Source organism: Macaca thibetana, chromosome 5 (genome assembly GCF_024542745.1).
Source record: "Macaca thibetana thibetana isolate TM-01 chromosome 5, ASM2454274v1, whole genome shotgun sequence".
Classification (NCBI taxonomy): Eukaryota; Metazoa; Chordata; class Mammalia; order Primates; family Cercopithecidae; genus Macaca; species Macaca thibetana.
In genome coordinates this window covers 86,389,460-86,402,054 of record NC_065582.1, presented here as the reverse complement: position 1 = coordinate 86,402,054, position 12,595 = coordinate 86,389,460, and the positions used below count along the sequence as shown (strand labels likewise).

The 12,595-nt window shown below is 35.9% G+C and overlaps 1 protein-coding gene across 10 annotated transcripts in view; it reads left to right on the top strand.

Annotated features, from left to right (window-relative positions):
• NFKB1 (nuclear factor kappa B subunit 1) overlaps positions 1 to 12,595 on the top strand; it is a 125,228-nt gene that overhangs the window by 18,028 nt on the left and 94,605 nt on the right. For 4 of the 10 annotated variants that reach the window (XM_050791911.1, XM_050791903.1, XM_050791902.1 and 1 more), the window contains exons 2-3: positions 5,644 to 5,689; positions 10,143 to 10,221. In XM_050791911.1, the coding sequence (XP_050647868.1) occupies positions 5,651 to 5,689; positions 10,143 to 10,221 (118 nt within the window). In that variant the 5' untranslated portion in view covers positions 5,644 to 5,650. The other 6 variants (XM_050791907.1, XM_050791906.1, XM_050791905.1 and 3 more) reach the window with 4 other exon arrangements.

Below are 12,595 nucleotides of genomic sequence, written 5' to 3'. Positions count from 1 at the left end.
CTAGCTACAGTTCTTTACCCATGAGGTAGTCAGTAAAGTTTACTTCTTTCTCCATGTGAACCAAAGCACTGTCACGATGTGATGATGTTCGTTAGGGTTTCTCATGCTCAGCGTTATTGATATTTAGGGTTGCGTAATGCTTTATTGTGAGGGGCTGTCCTGTGCAGTATAGGGTTTGTAGCAGCATCTCTAGCCGCTATACACTAGATGCCAGTAGGACCACCCATCTAGCTGTGACAGGCAAAAATGTCTTCAAACGTTGCCAAATGACCCCTGGGGGCAAAATGCAAACAGTTTATCTAGCAGTGACACATAGCTAGCCACCTTAGAGACCCATAAATGTAAAATGGGAAACAAAATACTTGAGTCTTCTCAGAATGTCTAAAGCTTTTGCTGTCTATCTTCCTCCTCTTATAATTTGCCACAAACATATTGCTTATTATGCCATCTAATAAAATGGCTAACATTTGCTGTGTATTATTCTCGGTGTTAATAAGCTATGCATGAACTCACTAGCTGAATGTTGTATATGTATCTGCCATCCCTATTGGATTGACATTCCATTGTAAACAGGGACCTTATCTTTACCAGCTCTAAGCACAATGTATTTGTGTTTATCAGGTAGCTATTCTACATGTTAATTGATCACATTGCACCCAAATGAAACATGGATGTGGAAATGGAAGGAGGAGCTTTAAAACATGGAAAATTAGTTTATATAAATCTAAATGTTGTAGTGCACAAATATTGATTCCTTTTTAAAAACTTTCAGAAATCAGCTCTTCTGAAAAAAAAGTAACTAAGCCACCATCAACTTTTATTTCATCACCACTAAGCCAATATCAGAAAGTTGTCAATCAGCAGCTCTTTTTAAAGTTGAAATTTTTCTATTGTATTTCTTATGAATATTTCAGTAGTGCTTAGAAGTTTTTGGCTTATTTATCATGTTTTATTCACTGTATGTCATTAATTGTTAAAGATATCCGAGTTAAACCTTAAATTCAGGAGAGGTTTACATTTCTCCTTTTTCCTATTTAAATATATATTTCTAATTACATAATTCAGTTAGAAAATTACAGTATAGAAACATATAACTTACTGAGTAAAAGTTTCCAGTTACTGTATACAGATTATACTGTATACTGTATTATTAACAGTTGCATAATATTTAACTTATAAATGTGGATAATTATAATTAAACAGTCTGTTATCAAAGGACATATAGATTATTTCCAATTACTTGCTGTAGTGAATATCCTGGTACTTATTTTTTACACACTTGCTCAGATAATTTTTAAGTACAAATTCCTGAGGTAGAATTGCAAAATCAAAAGATACTCTCATTTGTGTTTCACATTTTATGCAAAGTATTTTGTTTTCTCCAGAAAATTCCTCTGTGGAAAAGCCTTCCTCACATTCTTTATCAGTTTATTAGCCAGCAGAGAAATGATGAAAAGCCACCTCTTTTCTTGTAGTTTCATCCTCATTGCTATGCAACATGAGGTATTAAAATCACACCTAAGTGGTGTCTATTGTGGCTGAATAGTATATTGAAAGTAGAGACACTTCTCTCTGATTCCCAACTGTACTCTCTGGATGGCACCTAAAATTTTATTTTTTCAAACTGCAAATCATTTAAATGAGTTTGAAACGGTTTTATTTTTTTAAATGACATCCTGTAGAATAGAAAGAATATATTTTCTTACAGTGGGTCATAGTCAAAAGTGTGAATATCTCTGATCCTAGAAAGTTTCCCCAGTTACAAGGACAGGCGTGCTCCCAACTCCATCTTTAATGGCTCAATTCTGTGGCTTTCAAGTTAATCCACTCTGTCCTACAGCCTTCATCAAGAAGCTCGTGGTACACTTTGGTGTTAGAGGGGGCATTGTCACAGAGGTTCAGAAAATAACCCATTAGGCATTTTAGAGAACTCATCACATGTTGAGAACTAAGCTACTTGTAACATTATGTTTTTCATGTGAAAAACACAAGCAATTCACTGGCTATTTTATTTGTTGCTGGCTAGCTACACTTTCTATTTCTTTTTCCATGGTGTGAAATCTTCCTAAAAACCTCACTATTGGGAAAAGAGATGCAGAGATTAGTCCCATCTTCTCCCCCGGAAACTTACTATCGCCCTTTTGGCTTCAAGGTCCTTCCTCAAAAGCAAAGAACTGAGCAAGGGAAAGTGAAGGGAAGGGCTGGGGGAACAGGGAGGTAGAAGGGGTTTTCCCTGGTCTTTTCTAATTCTTTAGTTCCAGAGGCTTAGTTGGTATTTCAACATTTTAGAAATAAAACCTGCTTTTACAATTAATGCAAATATCACTTAGTGATTCATCCTTTCCAAATGATTCTTGGTTTCTTTTGACATTTTATTTTTAAATTGTGAATTAACATTGACATCACTGTAGCGTTACTATTACTTCAGCTCTTCACAGTGAACTTAACTGTCTTGCAAAGGCTGTTTTAAAAGTTCAGATTTTAACTGTCACCCAAGTGAGCCTTGGGCTGCTGTTAGGTTTTTAAAACTGTGATCCTTTGGCAAGAATTGGTGTATAAATCATGGGGAGGATAATGAAGGGGAAGATCATGTTTGATTTGGCAGTTTGTCTAGTGCCTGCAATTGACAGATTTTCATTAAGGTTTTAGCTATAGTAGTGATCACACATCAGTTCTAATAAAGTAGGTTTAGTTTGAGTTTTAAAAATTAGCGTGAGGACTACTTTATGTTAACTGTATACATTCAGAAGTCTGGAAAACCCATCCACAGGTTTAAATATATATAATCAGTATAATTAACAAGTCAACGGCCTCATCTCTCTGTTTTTGAGGACCATAGGCTAATACTGTTTATGAAGATTCAGGAGACCAGTCTAGATTGACAGAAAGCTTAAAGACAAAGATGGTTTTAATGTTTTTCTTGGAAGTTTGAGCTCCTGTGGTATTCTAAGGATCGGGATTTTGACATTGATTGTTCTAGCTGGTATTCAGTACTGTATTTAAGTGTAATTTTTTTACTAGTATTCTTCATATAACTGAAAACTATGCCAATGATTCTTTGATATAGATATATACTTATAAATATATGTGAAAATCCAAGTTTACCAAAAAATATTAAGACTTAGGGGATATGTTATTTGAATAGGCATTTATTTGCTAATTAACATATTCTAAGCTCCACAAGGTTATATTCTTTTCAAAAGTCCATTCCATCAAAAGCTGTCATTTTTACAGATGAAAAAACAAAGGCCACAGTGAGTTTAGTTAATATCCAAGATCACACAGCCAACATGATAGAACTCTTGAATTTCAAGTGACTTACCCTTTTTACTGTATCAGGCTAATTTTCCCTTTTTTAACTGCTTGTCTTAATTGGGATTTGTTTAATTGTGGCTATCAGTATATCTTCAATCATTACTTTCTTGTTTTAGTCAAATGTTTCCCTGCAAATCTGCACGAACTTCTGAAGGACTCAGAGCTGCCCTTTTGCCCTTTTCCCTTTTGTTAAAGTTGTACACTGCTCTGCATCCCCCTAGAATGCTCATCAGCTTTCCCACTCTTCCTTACTCACATAGTGCTCCGGCAGGAGAGGATTTCTTTGAAAATCAGATTCTTTTTTGGAGAGCTTTGTGCTTATTGGAGTGTTATGTGATATATTCATTAGGGTGAGGGCTAAACTATTTGAACAAAGAGACTTGACAGTGCATTTGGGTTAAAGAACAAAGTTTATTTCTTTCTCTCATTACCACCAGCATGAGCAGCCTGGATGGTCAGAGCAGATCTGTCTCATGGCATTGTTCAGGGATCTTCATTCCTTCCCTCTCATTTATCTGCCATCCCCTAGGCTGTTAATCATCATCTTTTTGGTAGAAGCCAGGTCTTCTCCATGTCTGAGTTTATATGGAGGAATCATGTCAAGGGCCATAAGCCCAGACCTGGAAATGGTGCACAAGAGTTCTGACATTGCACTGGTGAGCATTTGGTCAGATGGCCATCTCTAACTCCATGACGTGTCGGGTGTGCACTAGGTAAGCAGTCACATTTCCAGCTACAATACTAATACTATGGGAAAGGAGACAGCACATTTTGGTGGATAGCTGACATTCTCATCTTCAGTCCTAAGCACCCATGACTGCTTCATAGACTTTATGAAAAAAAAAAAAAAAGAAAAATTACCCCCAGGAATTAATGTTTACCCTCAGCCTTGTTTTTCTTTAATTTTCTCATTTTTCATGTCACATATCTAAAATTTGATCTAAATAAATTTAAATAAAATTAACTTGTATTTGAATAATAATAATGACATTTCTCAAGGAAGTAAATCTCAAATGATATGTGATTTTAGATACTATCTTTATCTGACCACGTGGCTCCTCCCTTTTATCAGGGAGGGCCTCCAGGTAACAGAAGATTGCTAGGGCCTGCAGTATATTAATGTTTAGCTGGAGTTGATTAAATCTGAGACCTATAGCCTTGATAATAAGGGCTTTTATTTTTGTCTTTTTTATTGCACTTTTAATATTATGGAGTTTCTGTACCAGCTGGACGACGGCAGAAACATGGCTTACTTCTGTGGAACACGCTAGAGCAGCAGTCCCCAACCTTTTTGGCATCAGGGACCAGTTTCGTGGAAGACAGTGTTTCTACAGACTGGGGCCTGGGGATGATTTTGTGATGACTCAAGCACATTACATATATTGTGCACTTTATTTCTATTATTATTACGTTGTAATATATAATTAAGTAAGTAAGTATACAGCTCACCATAATGCAGAATCAGTAGGAGTCCTGAGCTTGTTTTCCCACAGCTAGACAATCCCATCTGGGAGTGATGGGAGACTGACCCATCAGGAGACAGTGACAGTGATCATCAGGCATTAGATTCTCATAAGGAGCACACAACTTAGATCCCTTGCATGCACAGTTCACAATAGGGTTTGTGCTCCTATGAGAATCTAATGCTGCTGCTGATCTGACAGGAGGTGGAGCTCAGGCGGTAATGCAAGCAATGGGGAGCAGCTGTGTATATACAGATGCAGCTTGGCTGGCTTGCCTACTGCTCACCTCCTGTTGTCCTGCCTTATCCATAGCCCAGGGTCTGGGGACCCCCTGTGCTAGAGGACAGAGCCTGGTACACTATAGGAGTCCTCCCCTTGTGCTATGCAGAGTACTGATCAGTCCCTTTTGAGCTTCTCAACCTTGTAGAAAACTTTGAGACAGTTCTGGGACCATCACAAAGTTTATGAAGGGTTGGAAAACAATATACTTAAGGAACTAAGATTGTGAATCCTTCAAGTTCAGAGGGTGATAAAAAGAAATGGCTTCTAAGAATCACAGTATGTATGTTTTTTTATACAAAGCGTAAAGATCATTTGTACCAAACTCAGGGCACTGTGGTGAGCTTAACACGAGGGTATTGAATCATACGTAAGTGGTAATTCCTTGATTATGCAATCTCCTTGCTGTTAGATTTAGATACCAAAGAGGAACGACATCATGTCCCCCTCCTATGGTCTTCAAAAAAGGATTATATTTGGTCTTACTGGTATAATACAGTTTATTCCTGCATGAATTCCATGGTGATAGAATTTTTAAAGTTTATTATGTTGTTACAGTTTTGTTTTGTTTTGTTTTAATATACAGCTTCAGAATGGCAGAAGATGATCCATATTTGGGAAGGCCTGAACAAGTAAGTGTCATAATCTCACTGGCAATTCTATTTAAATATATTCATATTTTAAAATATACAAAGACAACAGTAAGTTAGCACTAGGAAAATTCTAAAATTAGTATTTTTTTTTTTAGATTTCAGTTTCTCTGTCCTTTCATGTGAAGTTGGAGAGGATATGTCATGTAAAATGAGTAACACACCCTGCTTTCGTACACATTGTTGCATAAAAATTATATACGCTACAGGATGGCTATTGTATTAGCTTTCTAGAGCTACCATAACAGATCACCACAAACCTGATGGCTTAAAACAACAGAATACATTATCTCACAGTTCTGGGGGCTAGAAGTGTGAAATGAAGGTGTTGGCAGGGTTGGTTCCTTCTGGAGGCTCTCAGGAAGAATCTGTTCCATGCCTCTCCCTAGCTTCTGGTTGGTTACTGGGAATCCTTGGCTTGTAGCTGTATCGCTCCAATCTCTTCCTCCATCGTCACATGCGCTTCTTCCCTGTGTGTCTCTACTGTGTCTCTAAACCTAAATCTCCTTCTCTTTTTTTCTTATAAAGGCATCATTGGATTTAGGGTGCACCCTTATCCAATATGACTTCATCTTAATTTGCTTATATCTTCGAAGACCCTATTTCCAAATAAAGACACATTCACAGGTACCAGGGATTAGGACTTAAAGGTGTCTTTTTGGGAGGGAACACAGTTTAACCCACTACAGCCCCTTGGCATATTTAATGTGTACACATGGATGTAGAGAGTGGAATGACAGACCATGGAGATTCAGAAAGGTGAGGTGTGGGAGGGCAGTGGGATGGGGGTGGATGATAAGAAGTTACTTAATGGGTACAATGTATGTTATTTGAGTGATGGATACCCTAAAAACCCTGTTTTGACCACTATACAATCTATGCATGTAACAAAATTACACTTGTACCCCATCAATTTATACCAAAAAAAAAATTTATTTAAAACTGATCTAGTAAGGAGACAGATTGTTGTAGTGAAAAGATCTTTGGACTCAGAATTTGAAGATCTTTATATAAGTACTGACTACTACAGATCAGCTCCTCAGACTTGAAGAATCACTTAGTCCCCATAATCCTCACTTTTCTCACTTGCAATATAGAAATGCTAGCACCACACTAACAGGGATGAGTCAAAAATATTCGATGAATGTGCTTTGAAGCATAAAACTGTTCCTATCATTATATTAGTGGTTATGAAAGGATAGCAGTGTCCTTTTTTCCTTTTCTCCTACATTTTATTTTGAAAAATGTTGGAAAAAATAAATAGAAATGTTGGAATAGTCTAACAAATCTACATTGGTTCTTTTTTTTATGGTATCTTAAATTATCTTTTTTTTTTTTTAATTATACTTTAAGTTCTAGGGTACATGTGCACAACGTGCAGGTTTATTACATATGTGTACTTGTGCCATGTTGGTGTGCTGCACCCATCAACTCATCATTGGTTCTTAAAACCAACATTTTTGCTTTTCTCTTTTCACTCTTTCTTGTGTATATATATGTGTATATATATGTGTATATGTGTATACATAATCATTTGAAAGCAATTTTCAGACTCTGGAGCAATTATAATGGCCATATTAAATTTTTTATGTAATGATTCCAAGAAGTATTTCAAACATGGAGATGTGTTCATTCATCAGCTATTTATTGAGGCATTACTTTGTGCCAGAACATTGGCTTAGGGGGAAAAGAATAAGTGATAGATACACTCTAATTTCAGGAAGCTACTACTGTAATAGGAATACTGCTAGAGCATATATCACCATATGAAAACAGACATTGAAAACAGACATTGTTTTCATATGGTGATATATGCTCTAGTAGTATTCTGCGCAGAGGGGGATAGAAATGTTCAGCAGCATCACTAGGTGCTACCTTGGAGGAAGAGCAGAGTTACGGAGGACTTTCCAAAGGAAGTCTTCGTAAGCTGAGATTTGAAAGATGTAGTTTGCTAGACTAGACAAGGATAAGGAACACTAGGTGCCAAGATAGCCTGGTCACATTTAAATTTTAGTGGCAATCATTTAAAATAGTGGATTTCCGAAATTGCACATGCAAAGAATCAGCCAGAAAAATAAAACCAGAAGTGGAATACGTTTTAAAGGCTCTGGTATTATTTCTATAAATAAAATAGACATATATAGCATTTATTACTTTGGGTAATATTCTGATTGATTTGGAAATAATGACTATGCATTGCTTTTTGCATAAGATGCTCCTTTCTAATTTTATTTTTTTAATGGTGATTTAGGATAAATCTAGGAACATTTTCTTTTATTGAAACAAAGACATTTGGCTAATTGTATTATCAAAACCCTTTGTTTTACCTTTCGCTTTTAATATGCTCTCTCTAACAATTAAGGGCGAACTAACCAGCATGAGGATTGTTTCTGCTTGATTTTAAACCATCCTTTCCTGTCTGTACACAGGAAATCTTATCAACAAGAGATGATTCTTTATGCCACAGAAGAGTAAAACCTGCCGAAAACATTCATTTTGAAAGTTTTTCTTATGTGGGCATCTTTGCGATCATCAGTAAAAGGGGTGGGGCATGTTCTGACATTTCCATTTTTGAGGCAAGAGGTCTTGAAGGTTTTTTCTTTCTTGGCTTGAGCTTGATGGTTTATATTTTGTAAAGTTTGCTTGTCCTTAGTGTTTTAGTGGAGTCTGGAATTTGCTCTCCACCCTGAACTAATAAACAATGCCAGCTGCAGCACAACACAACTACTCTCTTAGTCTGAAGTGGAGAGTATATCTCTCTCCTAAGGCGAGCCCTTTTGCCCACTCACCAGTCATTTAGCCACCACAGGAAAGAGTTTTCCTGCTAGCTTTTCAGTTTGCTCTGAGACTGTTAAAATCCTCTATGAAATGAGGCCCATTTTTGCAGAACATGGTTTTTCATTCCTGTATTTCCTTTTCAGCAAACAATGAATAGCATCAGTGAGTTTTTACTCTTACAAGCATTGAAGTGAAGCGCATTCTTTTTTCCTCAGTTGAAAATTTGCATCCCTCAAATGGATCTGAAGTACTCTTTATTTAAATGACATTTGTCTTAACTCTTAATTTAACTAGGCGTACTAAAATCTTCGGTACCGCAGAACTTCCAGTTATTTACTACTAAGGACAGGAGACAAGCTGTAACACTGGCTACTAAAAGAAACGAAAAGCGAGTTCAGCACACTTACTAACTAGTCTCATCAAAAGTGAAATATGGCTGGTTTCCATGCTGTCCACAGACATTTCAACCATATAACTTCTTTAGGCTAAAAGAAATAGCAAGCTTAGAAATATGGTTTTAAAATCCGAAATGAACCAGCGGTTACAAATTTTTTTGATAAGTAATGAATAGTAACTTATTAAGATAGAATTTACTGTCTTCAAAATATACTGCATGCTCACTCTGTTGCTGCCCTAACAAATTACCACATACTTGTGGCTTAAAACAACACAAATTTATACTTCTGAGTCAGGAGCTCAGAAGTCTAGAATCAAGGTGTTGGCAGGGCTGCTTTCCTTCTTGAGACTCTCATCTCTTTGCCTTTTGAGCTTCTAGTGGCTGCCTACTTTCCTTGTGTACCCTCTTATCATACCAGCCTCTTGCTTCCATTGGCACACCTCCTAATATTCAGTGTGATTTCCTGAATCCCTCTCGTCAGGCCCACCTGGGCAATTCAGGACACTCTCTTCATCTTAATATCATTACGTTAATGACATATGTAAAATTCCTTTTGTCATATAAGGTAGCACTCGCAGGTTCTGAGGATTAGGATGCAGAGATGTTTAGGGGGTCATGATTCAGCTTACCACACCCACTAAATTCCAGGTATTTTGTGTTATACTAGGAAAGTGAAGGTAAAAGAAATGAGTGAGCTCAGTGCTTGGTTTTCTACTCCTTGTACTGTCAGTTATATTTTCTGTTATTCTGTAAATAGTCCCAGAGGTACTCTCTGTCATTCTTTCAGGTCTTGACATTGGATAGCTAGATGAGGGATATGTTTACCACCATAGATGAAGTACTGATTTCTAGGATTATATTCAACTCATGTTGTTTATACTTCTAAGAGAGTACAAGCTTCAAATCATTCATTCAGCAACTATTTAAGTATCTGTTCTGTGATAAGCATGTGCTTGGCCCTGAAGATATACCAGTAAGCAAGCTAGACCAGGTCCCTGCCTCTGGGGACTTTATAGCCGAGTTATGCTTCTCAAATCCCTTTGTTACTTAAATGTTGTCCAACCCTAAATAAAGTTTTGTACACATGAGAACTTACCTAGGTCTCATGAAGATCTTTTGAAATCCTGATTTAAAATATTTTCAGATTTTTGTTTTTGGCTTTAGTTTCATTCCTATTATAAAGTTTTTGGTGTCCCAACTTCAAATTTTTCATATAATATAGAAAAAATGATTGAAACATTTAAATGTTCTTCTTTACAGATGTTTCATTTGGATCCTTCTTTGACTCATACAATATTTAATCCAGAAGTATTTCAACCACAGATGGCACTGCCAACAGGTAAGAAAACGCATCCCTGTTACTCTGTTGTTCTGCTTTCAGTCTTAGTAAAATGCGGGATTTGTTAATAGTGTCTCCTAGAAATTCAGTTGTGTACCTAGAAAGGAAATGGTGATTTGTTCTAAAAACCAATCTTTTAATATACTTTCTTGAAATATATTTACACAAAAATATTTCATCTCAATTACCCCTTGTATGGTTTACTGCATTTCATATCTGCTACGACTACTCAGAAGGAATTTCTTTACTCAGTATAAGGATTTTCTTTATTATCTCTGTATTCCTTTTAAGTCCCTTCTCCTAGATTCACACGAGGCAGTCTCCACTCTTCATTTCTGTTTCAAACATTTAAGAGGGCCTGTTGTGTGCTACCAGTGTGCCAGTCACTGGAGAATCAAAGTGTACAGAAATTGTAAAAATCATCTCAGTAGAAAAATCATCTTTATAAACGCTTAAAACTTTGCACTCTGACAAGTTGGATAAAACTCATAATCCTTCCTTCTAACATGACTGTTTTAATTGTCCCCATCAGCAACTGTTTAATTTCATAAGAGTAATAAAAAACAACAACAACTCATTTTGCCTCTTTCTTAAAAAAAATTGGTTTATTTGTATGTAAGCTTGGTGTGATGGCTCTTTTTATGTTCTGTTTCTCTCCTCACTTCACCTGTCACCAGTGGGACTTAACAGATGTTCAAAAGCAGTGTGAGTGAATTATAGAGGTTAGTGTAAAAGAGTTTGGTACTCACTGAAGTGGGCATCAGCTCTTTTATTTACCAGGGACTTGCTTGTCTTCATTGGGAGATTTTATCCAATTTGTATTATCCTCATTTAAAATTATCATGGTTACTACAGTATTTACTTTTCATTTGCTTTAGATCAGAAAACTTTTCCTGCGTTTATATCTTTAGTATTTCTAGGAGTTCATGGGAGGGAAAAAAGTAGATCTACTATACTTTCACCTTCACTCGTGAAGGTGTATTTCAGAGGTTTTTCTCTCTTTACCCCCTACAAAACATTATTTTTAGGCTGCCATGTCTGCGATCTTGTGAAGTGCTTTCCAATGTGAGCTCTAGGTCAGCTTCCTGTGAACCAGTAAATGTGTTGGTAGTGTGTGTGTTTCTTGTGAACTTTTTAATTCTAGAGTTCAAAGTATTTTTCTTAGTATTAATGTATTATTGAAAATATAAGATCTTGGTTCTGTCCACAGGAAATACACACATTTCCTCTTAGTGTCTTGTGAATACCAAACAGTATCCTGAGGCAGATGTTTTCTTAATTTTTTTCCTTCAGATTTATGGGCATGAAAATAAGATTATCAAAATAACCATCTCAGTAAATATTCTGTGGTCACAGCTTTGTGTTGTAGAAATTATTTTGCCGTAATATTAGAAAAACTATTCAAATTACACCTAAAAATCTAATTTGTTAGTTCTTACCCCATCATTTTTATCTATATGTTTTTCCCTCTTCATTGCAGTATCATAGTACAATTTTTATAGTCCAAGATATATAGGATGTTGTATTCAAATTTTTGAAGAGGTAGAGAGGTTGATTATCTAAACCAATATTAACTTGTAACTGTAAAATGGATTATTTTAGTCTACTAGATTTTTTGAAATCTAAAACCTTTAGTAGATCTAGTACTTGTTGAAGACTATGGGATACGACATAAATCTTAGGTCTAAAGTTAAATTTCTCTGCACAGTGGAATGTCCCTTTCATGGCACAGAAAGGTGGCCAAAAGAATGTTGGCCTTAAAACAACAAATATATGCATATCAAATCTAATTTTCTAGTTGATTTAACTTTTAATGTGTTTCCTGAAAGAGAAAAAATGGCTCTATTTTACATGAATTTTCACATAGTTAAAGGAAATTAAATCCTACAGGAAAAATAATGGCAGATTTGTGGGTGTTTTTAGCAGAGTTAAAAAGTGAGAGACTTGAAGTTTAATGTAAACTTGCTTCCAACTCCTCTATTTTTCATGACATCCAAATGTTGCTGTCTTAGAGGACTATCTTGATACGTTCTTTCACCATTATAACAGGGAATATTTTTATAAGTGTTACATTGTCATACAGGCTGTATCTTAGTGTGAAAATATTTCTATTTCTAATCAATTTTATTTCCTTATCCAAAATTAAATTCTAGCTATTTGGGGGCAATTTTTAAATTATGCTTATATTTCTAAAAGTAATTTAAAACGTCCAGGGGTGAATTTCATACAGACAAAAGATGGTAATTTAATACATTGACCATTGACTCCCCCCTTTTTTTTCTTGTGTATGCTTCATTTCAGATGCAGTCATTTTTCAACTGGCTTCCTTGTAAATTTCTTGAATAATAACAGGAAGTAATTATACCCTTGTTTT